The sequence below is a fragment of the Anas platyrhynchos genome, chromosome 8 (assembly GCF_047663525.1).
Source record: "Anas platyrhynchos isolate ZD024472 breed Pekin duck chromosome 8, IASCAAS_PekinDuck_T2T, whole genome shotgun sequence".
Classification (NCBI taxonomy): Eukaryota; Metazoa; Chordata; class Aves; order Anseriformes; family Anatidae; genus Anas; species Anas platyrhynchos.
Window position 1 is genome coordinate 29,761,238 of NC_092594.1, and position 18,561 is coordinate 29,779,798.

The following is an 18,561-nucleotide window of genomic DNA, read 5'->3' on the forward strand; positions in this document are numbered from 1 at the left end:
TTGACACTCCTGCACAGAAAGTCTCAGTTTATAGTTCAGTCAAGGCAGGGAAGTTTCTAGAAAAATACCTTCCTCTTCATCCCAGCCAACTCGGCATCTGTCCTGACTTTGTCTAAATCCTTATCTTCGCCCTCATGTGATTAATGAAGTCCTCACATCAATTCCTAAAGCTCACCAAAGAAGCACAGTACAGAACACTACTGAATCTACCCTTATCCAGTCCAGATCACAAGCTGTCCCCCAGGGACTGAGCCTCTCAGATCTTCCTTCACCTTGCTCAAACGTTGACTCTTTACTGGTAAGAATGGAAGGCACCTCATCCCATCAGCAGTACAAACCTGGTAAATACAAAATACATTTCCACTAGTAAAATTCACAAGTACCCTGGTGCTTAAAGTCTGGTGTTTCATCTACTTCACCTCCTAAGAAGAAAACAGGCAAGGGCATACATCACTTCAATAAATAAAAAAATAAAACTGAGGAACTGGAAGACATTACAGTACCACCAGCTACCCGGAATGCAGCTGGTGACAAACTTTTATCCACACACACACACACACACTACCTTTAGTGTGAAGACCCACCCAACACAGCATAACCACTTGTAAATTCTTGCTGGTGGTGGTGGCGGTGTTAAATGGGGATTGTCTAATTTATTTATTTATTTTTAAAAATAACCCTTACTACTTCCTGTGGCCACTGATGTGCTTGCTGGTACAGTGAAACCATGCACCCCCCCCTGCATTTTCTAAACAATGGCTTACACCAATTTAGCAATAGATAACATTGAAGCGTTGTTAGGGCAGCTCCAGAGAATGATACGTAATCATGCAAAGCTCTGAATAAAGGCATTCACACTCAGGAAATGTATTTTCATAGGACTGGCCACCACAGCATGTGTTTATGGTAAATACTGCAGGCAATCTCCTTAGTTACTTTGGTTCTTCCCAGTAACTCTACTTCCCCACTCTTAAATGCGCTAAAATTCATCATGAACTGAAAAAAAAAAGAGGGGGAACAGTAAGTTATCTTTTCAGTTATTTTTATGCACTTATCTGCACACTCCAAGGTGACCTAAATGGAGCTTTCCGAGCCTATCACAAACTGACATGCCTTCAAGTCTGGGCATTTGTCTTAAGTTTGACGCTCTAGAATTCAGCACCTTTCATTTGAAAGGCCATCCAAAGAAATACTTTATGACTTAAATACTTCTTTCACCTACCCATTGAATATTTTTTCCCTTGGCTAAATGCATGTCCTTCATCTGTTTAACGATACATTGAGATAATTTCCCCCCAAAAAAGTGGATGGAAGACTAGTAGTCACTTGGATTTTCAAACACGCTGTACTGAGTTTTTATTTATAAAACAGTTTCTAATCTTAAAAAAAAAAAAATGGCTCCCCTTAAGTTAAGATAATGTTTATTCTGGACGCTTTTGGCTGAAGTGACATTAATAAAACCTTCCTAAGACAGTTTTGGGGTATTTTCATGTTACAAGTCCTGAGTAAGCTTAAATAGGGTCATTAGCAGACAGGACAGCAAAGCACTCATCACAGGCTGCAATGGATGGCAGGATCCAGTGTGAATACTGGGGCAATTTGTTCACAGAGCTCTATGAAATTAGAAGCAGTCAACACTTCTAGCTGAGTTTGAATTAGCTAGCTCCTTCAGCCCAGTAAATCCATACAAGCTGTCACCAAAGCAGTTCAGACCAATCTAAGTCCATTGAAAACTCTGCCACTGAAATGCCATTCTGGGGGATAGTTAATAAATTCATCAATAGGTGACAGACAATGTCAGTCATAAACAATACAGGTACCTTGCCTGTACGCTGAAGCAATGGAGAAGTCTTAGTTTGTGATGCGATCATGAAAACAAACAGGAGCAAAAAAGCTCAACAGATTACTAGGAACTCATTAAATATTTTTAAGATTAAACTTCAGAAAAAATGAAAGCTTCATTTCAACATTAGTGTTTGAGCAACAAATCAGGGCAGTTTGAATTTTCATCGCATGGAATTTAATTTGTATGATATAATGGAGTTACATTGCTGAATTAGTCTATTCAAGAACTGGAATTCCACACCAGCCCACCAGAGATTCTAATAGTTCTTTTTCAATTCTTTCCCTTCCCATACAAGATTCCTTCATTCCAGTCTCAGTATAGATTCCTTCTTTCCTAAAGAACTTTCTCTCTTTTTCAATCCTTTTAAGACCTCCGAAAAAACTTAGGTAAATTGGTTTGGCCTTACTGAGCATAGAAATGGAAGAAATATAAAACAGTACTGTGAATTAGTAAAGAACAGCCACTCTTCCTGTTGAAGGAAGATTTGTGAAACTTATTAGGAATCAAAACAAAAATAAGATTTTAAAGTGCATCTCCTCAACTTGGGATCTTTGTATGATTGTCCTGTTTCAAATATTCAATTGTTATGCTAAATTATCCAGGGATTGTAATAGATTACCGAACCATAATTCAGAACAAAACACTCTGCAGCTGGTTTCTGAGAAATCCTAACCTGAACTCATTTAAGGAATGACCTTCCTTCAGGATAATTATTTCTTTAGTTCCCATACAAACTATCAGCATGTTTTGAGAAAGATTTTAAACCTATAAACTGTATTTGAATTTGTTTCTCACAGTGTCTTAGATCACACTTTATATAACAGTGCTTCTCTGCTGGAAGAAGAAGAAAGAACTAAACAATCAGTTATAGTACCTTCATTTAAAAGTTCCCTTCATTTTATAGACGGTACCTTTGATGTAAGGTCTCGATGAAAAATGCCTTTATAGTGAAGATAACTGATTCCCATAGCAATGTCATAAGCCAATTTCACCCTCACTGTCCAGGGCAAATGCTGGTTACTGTCTAATAGCTGCTCCAGGTTACCATAGTTGATGTACTGAAAAGACAAAACAACATTTGTAATTGATTAATTTCAGATATAATCAGGAATGTAAGATTCATCATTATACAAGCATCTTCAGCTCAACTATACATGTACACTAAAAACTTTTTCTTTTCCCTTAAGGCTACGCAGGCAGGAAGTTTGCAGACCACGAGAGGCTGAGAACATCTCCCTTCCCCACCTCTACCAATACATTCATGTTAAAGATGCATGCAACAGCTACCACTGCATCAACTAATAATACTTAAATGCTGGTATTGAAATAGACCCTTCAGAAACACCCACAACATAATATGACCCTCTCATTTCAGTGTGAGGAATGTAAATGAAAAAAAGATGAAGAGCTGGCTCTCGGGCAGAACAAAACAAGGAGAGGGCTACGTATCCAAATGTAGGTCGTGGAGCCTGATCGAGTTCCCAGATATCAATTCCCTAAACTGAAGCAGCAGCAAAGAAAAACATCACAATATGTTACTGTAAGTTATGCTTTTTTATTGCTGTATCTACAAGCCCTAATCAGCAACCTGATTCCCACTGCATTCGGTACTACATCAAATGGAAACCCTCAGGAGAAGGAACATGCACTAACTCTACGATAAATGCTGTAAGAGACTGTGAAACAAATCATCAGCCAAACAGTGCTAAGTAATGTAATCCTGGGTTAAGACAGCAGCTCCACTGCTTCTCAAATAATCATTAAAGCAGCAGTGGACTTGTGCTTCGTGTATAGATCCCTTATGCCACAATAACTTCTGTGCTGTGTCTGAGCAGCTTCTGGTTTCGCTCCCTTGTTAGCCACAAAGCAGAGAGACTGGGTCAGGCCAGAAGGGAAAGCTGGCAGCAACGCAGTCAGTTCTCTCAAGAAAATCCAAGTGAAGCAGACAGGATAATTGCCTCCCAAGCCTGGTCCAAGCACAGAGCACTGAGGCTGGCTGCACCAGCTGCGCTCCTCTGTCACTGAGGGTTCTCCAACACTCCCTTACGAGGCTCTGCATGTGCCACCATCATCTTGTTAAAGCTGCAACTGTAAATGCAGCCCGTTGTTTCTGAGACATTGAATTCAGCTGTATTTTGTTGGACTTCTTTGTGTCTCAGATGCAGAAGGCACACAGGAACCACACTCCATGCAGCCTGGATGTAGCTGAGCTCCCCAGACCACGCTAGGTAGGAAAGGACACACGGAGGCTCAGCCTCTGCTGGCGTGTGGGTCAGTACCTCCCGCACTCCCCTCAGCTACACCCCACATCCCCTGGGAACCAGGCTCACCCGTGAGCTGCACATCTCACTGGTAACCCAGGACATGACCTCTCTCATCCTCCTCTCGCAGAAGCTCTGCCGAATCCTTTCCCAGCCCTCGCTGGACAAGATGGGAAGCACACATTGAGCGCTTGGGGACAGGGGGCAAAAGGCATCCTCTCCCTCAGCATTTGTCTCCTCCTAGATAGGAACCTTTGCCCTGATCACAGTGCTGTGCGTCTACCTTTCGCCCTTGAGCAACCACCCAGGCAAAGGGCAAGTAGAAGACATACTTCCTCACATTCAAATGTTCTTCAGAGGCAGCTGACAGCTCCAGCCTGGGCCAGATTTTCAAGCAGATATCAACTACCTTCTTATATCAAAGGAGGCAATCTCATAAAGGGGCCTGGGTCTAGGAAACACTTCAATATTTAGCAATTTCAGCTTCTTGCTACCACTTCAAGACACTGTTTCATATCTTTTGTATTAGACTAACAGCAGGAGAAACGGTGCAAGGAAAGCTCTTGAATTCTAGAGAATGTGACCAATATTTTGAAATGTCCTGTCCCCTTAAGTAGCATAACTTTTTTGTGCTCAGTGCATATCATTTTGCAAATAAAATGCCTTCTTGGCCCCTCTCCGCAATCAAAGCAAACAAGACTTCACACACTAACGATAACATCAAATGTTGGGCACAGCTTTACCCGGTTTGGGAGATGGCATTGATTGCACGAATACACTGGAACCAAGAAATCCCAGGCCAGCTCAAGCCAGGGACCCAAAACAACCTGGCCCTCGTGCTGCGAGGTCGTGTGTCAGGAGAGCAGAGCAGATCTGGAACAGGCCACCCAGGGCCATGCAATCACCATCCGTGGAGATTTTCAAGATTCAACTAGACACAGCCGCAGCCAACCTGACCTGGGGCTGGAAATAATGCTGCTTTGAGCTTTTCCAACTTTGATCTTTCTCAGTGCTTTTACTTGAAGCCCTAAGGGAGCCAGATGACCTTACAGTACTCAAGAAAAAACATTGCTCAATATAAATTTTTAAAAATTTGTTTTTAAATCATAAAATGCTAGTACACTTAAGGAAAATAATAGAGAATAAGAGATCTCTACATTAATTTCATATTAATCATTGGCTTTCCTTTGAAGGGTGCAAGTGGTACTTCTCAGGCAGTTATGCTCCAACCAGAACAATACTGACCGACTGGGAACAAAAGCCCTAAAAACACCTCGCTCAGTAACCCCAGTTCTGAAGTGATGCTTCCTGACCACCTCAGACCATTTCACCTCTCTGGGCAGTAACAGGCCGTACATTTAACGCTGCCATACTCAAATTCATCAGCAAGAGAATCCAAAGGGTAAAGGGGATCACTGACCTGGCTTTTTGTTTTGGTTAGGGCTATAAAATACCACAACAAGTGCTCCAGAAGTTCTAATAAATAAAACAAGCACCCCATAAGAGCACTGAAATACATACTGAGATATGACAACGATAGCTACCTGCTATTTTGACTATTCTCATGCTCTCCTTTTCAATTAAGTAAGCCTCCTGATTCGATCCATTGCTCCCATACTAGTTAAGTACATCTAATATCTATTCCCCCAGTACTTTTCCAGGCAAATTAGCTTGCAAGGTCATTCACCCGTCTTAACCGCAAGGACTGCATTCTAGCACAGGCTGGGTAAGAACAACAGATACACAGAGGATACAGATGCACGAGCTGCAGAAGTCAGCTCCAAACCTGATTCTAGCACAGACACAACCCAGCAGTTTCTGACAGGAGGCCCTCAGATCTCATTTACTGAGAGCTCCAGTTGGGGCTCTAATTTCTTCTACGATGCATAGCAGGCTAATCAAGCAAACAGCCAATCTACGATTTTCCTATAGGCAGCATGTAAGGCTTGTTGATCTCAGATGGTGGCTGGCCAGCAGGTAACCTTTGCGTGCAGAGTCCTGAATTGTCCTTAAGGCAAGTGCCACCCAGAGGTCAGTGTGCCCCCGGTGTCACAGAAGTAACCCAATTCCTCCGATCACTTGGGCTGGTAATGCACACAGCCTGCCTGATGGCCGGTTTTATTCAGAGCCCTTCAACAATGCCTTTTCGGTGGGGACACAAAATTGCAAAGATTATTTTCTATTTGCCAGTGCAACTGAAAGAAAAGTGCTTGTTCTCAATCTCTTAATAGCACAAACAGCTCTGCGTGGTAAGAATATCCTAAAGGATAGTGAGGGCACCTCTCCCTTAGAGAATACTGGATTCTGTTTTGTCCCTGAGACATTTCAGGGCTGGTACTTTCAGACAAAACCCAGTAAGGTTACAGCACACACACCATCTCACAGCATTGTTCTACTACAACAACGGGCATTGCGTAAGCACACAAGCAATTGGAGGAGAGATCTGATCAGCCTAGAAGAATGAAAGCAAAGGACGCTGCGTGTCATAGAGAGACCTCACAGCTAAATGGCACAGTGTTCAGAGCTTCTCAAACTCTGTATTATCAAGTTGCAGTGACACAGCCACCCATTATTCCCACTGCTAGCTTTTTGTCATGCAACAGGAGACCAACAGTCAGGTTATTTGGTTGCCAGAGTCTAAAAGTAACCACTCCAGGTTATTTTTGTATTTACTAGAGCTCTGCGTAGCAGATTCAACTAGAGTTTAAAAGACTGTGGCATTTTAGCTCACAAAAACACTCTGTCTTCAAGATTATCCATGGTATGAGCTATGTGCTTTCATTGCTAGAATAGAAGTTCAGCAAAGCTGTGCTTACATCTCTCCCAAACCTTATGAGGAAAGAGGCCAGTAGCATCTCTGAAGGACAAGTTACCCAGATGCTCAGCCAAGCGTGGGTGCTTTCTAGATCAGACAGCTTTGTAGAGGCTTCAGGTATCATCACTTAATGCAGCAAAAGGCAAAAGCAGCGGTATAACCCTTTCCCATACAACTGTCATTGGAAACATTTTCACCTAGGGATAGGATAATAGGACTGCTTCCTTGCAAACACTTGCAGTCATGTTATAAGACTCAAGCATGAGAAAGGGAATTAAATTCAAAATGTAATGGTACTTGCACATGGCATTACATGTTTAACTTCAAGAGATTAATATTGAACCTTCAGCTTTCAGCCTTCAAAATAAAGTCTTGAACACACAACTAGAAGCTTGCAACTGGAAGCTTGCAAAGACAAGACACCAGATCCACAGTATTCCAGCAGCTGGAGCTCAAAACCAAAGACTCCAAACATCACCAAGTCTGAGGGGGAAGAAGGAAGTGAGCTGAAAAGAGTTTTCAACACTATTTTGAAAACTAATGCTGTTTTAGGTCTAGTGTAGGTCACCAGATACTGCACAGGAAAGCCAGAAAAAGTTGGCCTACTATTTACTCTGCTTTAAATGTCACTGCCTTCTGTTTAAAAAGCAACAAATAACCACAAGACACCCCTCTACGGTGGCCCAAATGTTGACAAAGGCAATGCAGTAAGTGGTTAAGAAAAGTAGGAGTGGAGAACGCATTTAAGATGACAAACCAAACGAGGTTAAGCAAAGAATATGAGTTCTGGGGAACTGAACACTGCAAGACAAATACTGAGACAGAGGATGAATATGGTGGAGAAGCTCAGTGAAGAAAGCAGGCAGAGAAGCAGGAATAAAGAGAAACTAGAGTCGTGTAACACCTTCAGCATGGAGGGGAGAGAAGGAGGGAGATGTCAGAGCAAAAGCCAGACTGCACAGGGTGACTGCAGAGAGTCTCCAAAAGGAGACCAGCAAGCAAAATAACAAGCAAACACGTCCTTCTGCCCTAGCTGCCATGATCAGCTACAGGGGAAGGCCTGGAAATTTCCTAATTTCCCCCCATCTGGTCTCATCAGCTTTAACTGTACAAAATTGGAACCAGAACAGTATCGGTATGTTCAGGACTAACGTATGAGATACAAGTTGGTACACTGAGACTGCTAACCAGATTAAATTTAATTGGTTTTGAAGTCTGTTCACACACCTCTGCTTAGGAAGCGGCCAGTTTAAAGGTCTACAAAACCAGCCAGGCACCTCTGAGCAGTAACCTTCCATTTCCACTGAACACCTAACAAAATAAATGTTAAAGCAGAACAAGTTGGATGTTTAATTTGGGCTGTATTCTTGGACAGCAGGTGAACTGATACTGCCTGGGAAAATAACACCATATGGACATGGTCAGAACATGCAGGTAAAGCGAGCACATTGCAGAGCAAAGCTCAAAACTTTTTAATGAGAGACCAGAAGGTCTCAAGTGGCTAGGCAGAATGGCCTGATTAAAATAAAAAAACACAGTTCTTCTTCCAAAGGGCACTTTTCTTTCCCACTCTTCAGTTGCTGAAAACTGAAGGGAAAAAGAGTCTGCAGCCTAAAGTAAATTTCTCTTCTGCTTTCCAACCCATGCATATTTTGACTAAAGAACTAAATTGCTTTTTCTTTAAAAGTGTTAACTGCTACAGGATAAAAATACGCTTGCTTTAAGAGGTGTCAGCTATTCTTCAGAGAGAGGGCAAGCTTCTTCATGAAGTTGCCACCACACGGCTACCACCAGAGCTCGGGCCCAGAAGCCACGAAGCGCAGCAGGCCTCACCCCACGTCCCGGGCTGCAGTGACGGATCCATTGTTGCCTCATTCTGAAAAGGCTTGTACAGGCACAGCTCATTTTATAGGGCAACCAAGAATTAACACGCACCACTCAGGAAGGAGCGTTCACAAAACCCATCTGTGGCATTACGAACGTTTAAGTGCTGGCAGGAAAACAAACATGGCAAGCTCTGTCCTCCTTTATTCTCTGCTCTGTCCAGCAGCTCTTATGGTCAGCAAGCACAGTTTATCCCTTTCTGTCATTCCTTTCAATCAAAGTTGAACGCTCATTTGCTTGCCTGCTTCTAGAAACAGATTACTGTGAGACTTCAACTGCAGGCACATCGCAGCAAGGCACTACTCAACCCATGCTAACAAAGTCAGGTTTATGGGCATTCGCTTACTCATACCCAGGTTTGAAACACTTCAGGAACTAAATTTATTTTGTTGGAACCGGAAAACACTCCCACAATATCTATGCAAACCGACCTTGATAACCACTTTTTCCTGCAATTATATTAGTAGGAAAAACAGAAAGCAGAGAAGGCCTACCGCAGAACGGCACATTTGTCAGCTGAAGTCACACCACTCGGATCCTAAGCACAGGCTGGTTTCAATGCAAATGACAATCTGTGATACGGCGAGCTAGCAACGGCATAAATTATCACACAGGCACAGAAGAGAAAGTACCTTGCTGCTGACACCGGCAAGAGAAACGGCATCTCGACAGTAACACTTGTGTTCAAGAGCAGAAAGCTCGCCCCATATCAAACACACTATGCACTCGGTTCTGCCTGGAAACATGTTGTAGCCCCTGACAAGAAGCCTCTTACTTAAATAAGATTTTTCTCACCTTCCCCAGAAAGAAGCATCAGCCCATGGAAAATATGCCTGCAAAATTCCCGATAAATAACCTGTTTGCTTTATGTAAGTCTGTAAAAATAGCTCCAAGGAGCTACTGACTCCAAGTTACTGTACACAACAACCCCTCACGGTGCAAACTTTGTTTGAATTCTGCCCAAAAATACTGTTTTTGAGCTGTTTCAGAGTGCTTTTCCCAGCCTCAACACTCCAGCTGTGCCACAATGAGCGCCCTCCAATGTAAACAGACACTTCATTGGGAATTACAAAATGCATCAGGATCCCCTATAAACAGTGCTGTGCAAAGGCAAATCTTAAAAACTTTCTCATACAACCCTATTTTGAATGGTCCCAATCACTGACAACTGAAGTGCAATGAAGGAAGTGAAATTACAACACACTTGTTAATTCAAGAGTATGCTTCCTGGGGTCCAGGGTGAGAGAGGAAGGAAAGGAAGAGAAAGCACTAGAAACTGAACTTACTAAAAATATATACAAGGGAAAAAAATCCCAGGCAAAAGGTTAAAGAGCCAGCATCCCAATATTTAATTGAACTTCGTATCTTTATATGCACATGTAACAAGAAAATCTAGTCCTCAAGACAATATTCAGTTCTCCTCCCCCATAATAAGAGTGAGAATATGCAAGCTTTATGAATTAACCTGAACATATTTCCAAGATACCAGATAGTAACAATACAGGAATGGCAGGATTTGCAGGTAAGGAATGCTTTTTTTTATTATTTTTTTGCTCGAGACAATGGTAAATGGACCAGTAGGTTTAAAATTAGTGTTAAAACACCAATACAAAAAAAAAAAAAAAAAACACACAACACCCCACACACACAACTACAGGGAAGGGAAGAGAGAAAGGGAAAGAGACAATGCAGCTTGCTGTCTCCAGTTTAATATTTATCTGCCTCTTATATTACTTTCTCCTATCCCCAAAACATTCTAAGGAAGAGGAAGAGGTTACCACCAGCAGGATATTTAGCAAGCCTTCCTCAGAACACAGAATATTTAGAGGCATCTATCTCAAAATAATAAATAAAAAAAGGTTCATCATGCACTGTTACAGGCTCAGAAGTGACAAAACAAGTCAATCATCCTCCTGGGAGTGTAAAAAAAACAACTTGAAGCCTGCATTGCTGAAAGCGAGAGTTTAACCATGAGCTCTTAACCTCATACACAGGCATTTAAGAAAATGACTGGAATTCAAAAGCTTGCACGTTCGCAAGTTCTCACTGAAACAACCGGTTGCTCATCACTTCTGATCTAGCCACCTGCACGCATAAATACAGACCGGGTACCTAAAGTTAGATTTGTATTTTCAAAGTCTTGGCTTCTGTCTTTAAACGAGGATTTCTTTAGGGTTTCTGATTATAGTACTTGTACTTCTGAACTTCTGAGATCCACCCTTCTGTCTTTGGTGAGCCAGAACTGCAAAAAGGACTGGCATTCTCTGGAGAGCTGTCCCCAGTGTGCTTAGCTTACCTGGCCACCACCAACCCAAGCAGGTTTTTCCTTTAACCCATCTGCCTGCAAGCACTTCATGAGGCAGAGCTTGTAAGGCCAGCTTGTGTCCTCCAGAAGCCAATGTTTTTTATCAGCTTTATTTTCTGCAGCCGAGATTTTTAGAATCAATTCCACCCTTCCGTAAAGCAAGGACCCACCTGAACGTCTGCTACTTACTATTCTAATTCTGCATGTCTATATGGTAAGAAATGAATCCTTAAAAGATGCATCTTGGGGAACTGGTCTAACCACAGCTGCAGGAAAACACACAAATTCATTAACTAAAGCTTCCTCCAGCCAAAAATTCATGAACTAAATCTTCCTCCTGTTCTCAGGAGCAGTACTGCGACCAGGTACATCTGCATTTAGTTTCCAGTCAAACTGCAGCTGCACCACAGCAGACTGCAGTCCACAGGACTACCTTGGGATAAGCAACCCAAAAATTAAGGTGAAAATCCTCTGTTGGTTAGTATTTTTCTGCAAACTCTAGGTCTTTGATCACTGAAAGCCAACCGCCTTGTCTGGCTGCATTCATGAAAAAAGTAAATAACTATTGGATGCAGGAAAAAAAAAAAAAGGAAACAGCAAACTTAAATAAAGTCCTTTACATGTATTTCAAGAACCTGACTTAGGACATTTAAACACTCAACATTGCCAAACTATAGATCAAACAGGCTTAGCTGAAACTCCTGCGGAGGCCTGTTACAATTCTGATGGAGAAAGAATGAAATGGTCAGGCACACCACACATGCCACAACATCAGGGTACACAAGTATGAAGTGGAGATGGAATTTAAGGCAGAACACTACATTTCCTGCCTCCTATCACTGAAAGCCAGGCCCCCTCGTGTGATTTTAAATGGACTTTATTGGTATGTGCAGAACATCAAGCTGTGTTTGGGGCTGAACTCTTTTTTTTTCCTTCTAACTAATTCACAAAAATATTCGGTTCCCAAGGAAAATAATATAAACAAAGTAAAGAATATGTACTTTGTCTTCTGTGAAATAACTTCGCAGTCTCAGAGGGTTTTTTGTGTTACAAAATAATTCATGGACTCAAAGTTAGTGCATAAGGTTTAAACAGTGTGATATTTTCTAAATACCAGCACTACCCTCCCTTGTCTACAAACTCTTTAACATCCTACTTTGAGCAGTTTAATACGTGTAATTAATTTACTTATTTCATGTAGCACGTTCAGATTTAATTTTGCATCCACTGGCACATGCAGAGGAGCTGGGATTGCTTTTAACTTTTATCAGTAGAGGTTTTTTCTTCTTTTTCATGCAACCTTTCCAAAAATATAGTCGAGGCAGACACCCATCCTCCCCAACGACACCGTCGGTCAATCTACCATCCTCCAGTTAATACTGCATAAGGTTACGGTTGCTTATAGAGCCACCCGTACTTCTTGACGGGGATCAATAGCACAGGAATGTGTCTCCTCAATTCTGCAAGCTGGGAAGTGTCAGATACATTAAGCCTTTCACATGTGAATCTCTCAAGTTGAAGAGAGACACGCTGTACTCCTCTTAACAGGATGAATCCATGGGAAAAAGGAGACAGCTTTGAACATAAAACAATATGATGCCTTGCACAGCACAGGGAAAGTATGAGGTAGAGCTGGTCAACAAGCATCAATCCACATTGGCTGAATGCACTCTCGTCAACTTTTTGTAAATTAAACTGAGAAACTAAGTAAACTGTTACAGCAAAACTGAAACTGGCCGTCTGTAGACTATACATGACTGTACATACCATGAAGACAGAAAAACTAAGACCGAATATAGCTCATGTGTTGATAAGTGTTTTTAAAATTCTGTTGTGAGCTATCAAAAGAGATGAAGGGAGCTGCGCCTGCACTAAAGTAAGTTCATAAAGAAACCTTCATTTGAAAAGGATTAAAAGATATACTAGAAATCATTTGCAAGCTGTATAGGAACAAGCAAAAGCACAAGGTCTACACAGTCCTGGACAAAGCTATTGAAATAACAGATTTTATTTACATACATACAAGTACCTAACAGTCAGATTTAGACTTATTTTTTCTTTTCCCCTTAAGTTACTGTGACCAAAAAAGTTAACGATACTTTGACAGAAGAAATCTGAAGCACATCCCAAGGCTTCGGACTTTAAAAATGTAGGGTCTTTAAAGTTTCAAAAAGATATTGCTAGAGACTTGGTTTGCCATGCTATAAACATATTCATCTCAGAACATAAACAGCAACTTCCTAACTTTTTGGCTCTAAGAGAGGTCCCCATTACCTACGTCTGTTTCCTTTCAGCAAGGCAGCTGCTGAATGACAAAGGTGATGCCTTCAGTTCTTCTAACTTAGCTCTGGTGTCCACACACAATGAAGTAGAAAGCACAGTCAGTGGACCCATCTTTCTGTACGCATTCTGTTTCTGGGGGCTATTTTAGCTGAAAAAGACTGAGCCCATATTCACAGGTACCAGTAAGCAGGCACATAGTAACAGAGATTTTTCACCTTTTAGGTTCACTTGAACTCTCTCCCCAAAGTGCAAAGTAAAATACTCCAGTTCTGTATTTTTAAAAATAGATGATAGTAAATGAACAAGACATTTCAAGGCACCTATGAGTTTGCAGCATTTTTTCTTCAGTGAGATAACGAGTGCTGTTTCTCAAGAACAGAAACCTAAAGCACCATGCAGACAGAACAGTCCTAACAGACGTTGTGTGATGCAGGCATTCTATTTCTGTGCTGGAAAAAAAAAAAAAGTTGCAACAAAAAGGAATGATTTCTCACCTTATATATTACAGACTAGCCTCATCTTCCTAACACTAGAGTTATTTCCTGATCTGCTTTAACCTCTGCTTGTGCTGCCGTGACCCTTACTCTTCTCCTCAGGTTCTACAGTGAACTTCCCATAGAGTCCCCAGTCATTAGAGGAGAATACAACTACTTCTGTATCAGACAAGGTTACCATTACTTTTCTCTACAGGTCAAATCCCCGAGGCCCAGATGAATGGTTTTCTCTTGACCTCGAAGCTGGCATACACAAGGCCTGACTCTTAATGACTCCTGTAGGGGAAAAGCTAATGAACCCAAACAACCAAATTAACAGAGGAAATAACACAGATGTGCGCTGCCTGCACTTCAAGTCCTACACCAAAAGGAGCAAAAGAATCAAGGAAATAATATCCAAAGGTTCTCTAGTTTTACAGCATATCACCATTCCTGTCATTAGAGCATACCTTCCTGGAATTGAATACATTTAGTTCTGATACCAAATCCAGGAGGGGTATAAAGTAACTGTAGTTTAACAGAGGACCTGATGCCTCTGAAATTCCTTCTGTTAAGGCTAAGTTTACATGTCTGGTGCTTGGGTTTTATAAATGCAAAGGCCCAGATTGCCTCTGCACGGTGCATTTTTGAGCACTGGCCTCATTACAGCTCCACTGTAACAACTCATCTTCCCATTCACACAGGAAAGGCTGTAAAATGAAGCTGAAGCTATAATGAATGCTACAAAAAGAATCTGAACTAAGAACAAAAAGAAAAAGGCATGTAAGCAGAGATTTATTACAGTATTAATCCACAGGTCACACTATTCATTGGTTGAGTGATCATAAGGATCAATTTAATCTGCAGAATTTCACACATACTTAGAGTTCTTACAAAGTTTAAACAACAGACCTTCTGCAGCATCTGAGACCTAGGAAGCTTTTAATGCCAGCTGCTGGCTGCTGAAAGTCAGCTGGAAGATACCCTTTGGCATCACAGCATGTTAATCCTTTTTACAAAAAAATGAAATTTTGAAGTAAATCCCACCTTTTTCTGTATCAAGATTCATTCCTCCAAAAACAAAGGCTCTTAGAAGTAACAGGTATACTCTCAAAACTCTCCAAGAGAAAGCCTCACGGTTGCTCACTTCATTCCTCCAGAAAGTCACCGCAGTTGCTGGTTCCATGCAACCACGAAGTAACTTGACACAGTGCCTGAAACCTCCAATACACTCAAGATGTTTTATGTATGCACGAGATCAAACTAGACCAGAGCTAGAGACCAAATCTGAGGAGACAGAGGACCAGAACACCTCTATAGCTTCCCTGCCCCCTGCTTTTTTCATTCACCCTCTTGAGTTTTCTTTTTTCAATACTACCGTCAGAAGTTGCAGGTGCCTTGACATTAAGGAACATTTCAATAAGCATGGGTAGCTAATAAAAAACACAAGATATTAAGGAATACAAGGTGATCTGGAGCTTTTTATCAGTATGGATTGGCTGTGCAGTCTCTTCAGTGCTGAGACCAAGTACCACATGTGAAGTAACAGAATTCTTCCATTATTTGCAAAGATCGCATGCCAGCAGCAGATTCCTCTCTCAAATAGTTTGGGCAGCTACTAAAAATAACTTTACGGACTACATGCAAAAATATATTTAGAGCTCTATTTACTCTGCCTTGCTGTATGATGTTATTATTGTTTTCCAACAGCATTAAGAGTATTTTATTTTCTGTTAATTTTTTTTTTTCTTATTGCCACCTTTAACATACCTTTCACCTTCTCTTCAGTTATCTCAAAGCCCGGGCTAACCAACTGATCACTGCAGCTATTCCCTTGTTTGAGGGACAACCACCAGAGCTTTCTTATCAATAATAAGAGCTGGAAAAGACGCGATACCTAAACAGGCAGCAACTCCTGTGCAGTACAGAATATTTGCAGAATTACTGTTAAGAGGAAATAGAGCTCTGAAGACACCAAGTTCTCTTGGGTTGATGGGCTAGCCTACTGTGAACACCAAAACAGTTAAATATTTGCAGTGCTACAGGAGTAAAACTGAAGCTATCCAAATAATACAAGTCACACTCGTGTAATAACACAAGGGATTTAGCATGTGTTACAGGAGGTGGTGCGAGGAGGAAGCAGGGAAGGAATGGTGTTCCTGGGCTTTTTAAAAGTCTCCTGAGTGTCCAGTTGCTATCTGGAAGGAGCTGTATGCCCATGATAGTTGCTGTAAAGGTTTAGAAGAGGAAACCTAAGTGATGTCTCCCTTTTTTTTTTTTTTCCCATTCTAGGGTCAACAGCTTTCCACAGAAAGGTGCCTAAGAACTGAGGGAGGAAAAAAGATGAAAGGAATAGGGAGAAGCTTCAATAAAACCTTACTAATGATAGACTCTGCTTGTGAAAGCTGTATGCCAGAAGGACCTTTCCTCTTAAAGAATTTATCTTCCTCCCTTGTAGAAGGATAACAGCACAATTTTAACAATTCTGAGAATTTTAAGCTATTAATATCTTTTCTTCCCAATCATCGCCAAAAGCCAAAAATACTACAAAGAGAAGGTCTCCAACAGCCTGAAACCACTCACTGCATTTACAGTTTGCCTAAACTACTGCTATCAGGAGGCAAAGCAGAGAAGGAAAGTTTTCAGCTATCACAGAGGAACTTGTGAAAAAATTCTCTTCCAAAGCCACAGGCTTTCATTAATATGAGTTTAGGAGTGCAAAAGGACACCGTGCTAGGAAGAAAAAAGTGTTTTTCCAACTGCTACATAACCGCATTCTTGTCTCTAAACAATTAATTGTGGTTGATGGTAAAAACAGCAGTGCCAGATTCAATAAGCCATTACAGACATGTAAAAATCGTCCAATAGCAATTATCTTGCCCAAGATGAAAATTAACATGTCTGGAAGGATTTCCGTAGTAAATTTTTTTCCCAGGGTTTCCAACATGACTATAAAAAATTAATTGAGCTGAAAACGTGCACTAGTTCAAAGAATTCCTTTGGATTCACTTTTAAAAAGGGCTGAAGCAGCAGTCAAGATATTTTTCTTACAGTGCTTTTTAGCACCCACATCTCCAGCATGCATTAGTGCAGGCATCACCGCTCTGAGCACGCAGGAAGCACTTTAGGCTTCAGGGCACCTTCATGCATGTCTGCACTCAGCATCTGTGCGATGAGATGTGTGAAGCAGTTGATAAGGACTCAAACGTGGCTGCAGAAGCCACTGAAGGAGGTGGGTGCAAAGAAAGGACGGCTTGCCCTTTATAGCTATTTCACAGTTATCCAAATGCCACATCTACAAAAAAGCAAGCTTTTTTTTTTGAGCAAGGCTGCTCAAGTATCATCTTGGACTCATGAAACACCTAATACCATACCAAGCACTTGGGGTGGAATCAGAAGGACTGACCGGGTAGTACACCAACAAGGAGAAAGACAAAGGCTGCCAGAGAGGCAAGTTGGGCAGACAACACCTCCAGCTACTGGCTGAAAGAACATTGTCCAGCACTTCACCGCTGAGCACGTGCTGCTATCGCACTGCCACAGCCCTGTCCTCAGCCTGAGAAATCTCCAGTGCGTGTCAGATCTTGCCCAGGGCACATAAAGCTATAACTTCAAATTGCGGCAGCAGAGAGTCTGTACACTTTTTCTTTTTAAGCTATCAACCGATATGAATAATAGCCATAAAACTTTTGTAGCCACAATCAGCCATTGTTTGCAAAGCACTGCAATTGCAAGATAACCCAATCAACACGTAACTCTCCCTTCCTTGTCTTTTTTTACACGCAGGTGTCAAGGCTTTCATTTCCTCCAAGAAGGAATTATCAAGCTGTACAACTCTTCCTGTACACACATATCCATCAAGTTATAGCAATATTAGCCTGACCTCTTGGCAATTCAGATAAGTTTACTTAACAGAGTTCAATGAATAATTTAAGATCAGCAAAGAGTTATTGAGTGGCTAGATGCTAGACTGTATGCGACGTTACTGGCTTCCACATAATAGCACAGGCCTATACAGCATGTAAAACAAAGAAATGTGTGTGCTAACCTCCAGCAGTGTCTTGTACCTGGTATTTGAAAGCTCAGCAGCATCTCACGCTAACTGACGCCAGAGCCTGTGCTTCTGTGCAAGTCTCCCAAAATCTGAGGATGCTGCGTGCCAGGAGATTAAGAAATGGAAGCTAATGGAGTTGCCAGATTAGGAAGGTGGTCAGAAAAAAGAGGTTTGACAGAGAAACTGGCACTAGGCTGGAGATGTACCTGTATATGAGTACATGCACGCAGTAAGCACTGCAGATTCACATACTTTCAGAACCAAACCACCATCCACAGATTAGAGTTGAATACTAAGTAACATCCAGTTCCCAGTTTTATGCAAAGTGAGCACAGCAAATTCATGCCCACCAGCTCAAAGCTAGTGAGACAGCCTAACACTCACCAACTCATCTGAGCTGTACACCTATCGAAGCCTCTACCTCACTGTCCTTAAAACATTTACGTGCAAGGAGAGAGGCCCATGCCAGCCTAAATCATTCTGTGACTCTGAGAATATATATTAAACTACTTGAGAAAAATATGCCGCAGTTTCTGGTCTGAGTAAAGCTTCAAAAACAATACTGACTTTTCAAAACTGTTAGAATTGTAAATTTAAAACAAGGCCAAGGTTCTAGCGCAACCTATAAACAATTCCATTC

General features: G+C 41.5%; 1 protein-coding gene across 3 annotated transcripts in view; it reads right to left on the reverse strand.

Annotated features, from left to right (window-relative positions):
* The window catches only part of TESK2 (testis associated actin remodelling kinase 2), a 75,777-nt gene that overhangs the window by 20,628 nt on the left and 36,588 nt on the right, over positions 1–18,561 (reverse strand). For 2 of the 3 annotated variants that reach the window (XM_027462534.3, XM_021273279.4), the window contains one exon: positions 2,758–2,904. The exons of the other annotated variant lie outside the window; for it this stretch is intronic. In XM_027462534.3, the coding sequence (XP_027318335.2) occupies positions 2,758–2,904 (147 nt within the window). The remainder of the gene's footprint in view (positions 1–2,757; positions 2,905–18,561) is intronic. 3 annotated transcript variants of the gene reach the window in all.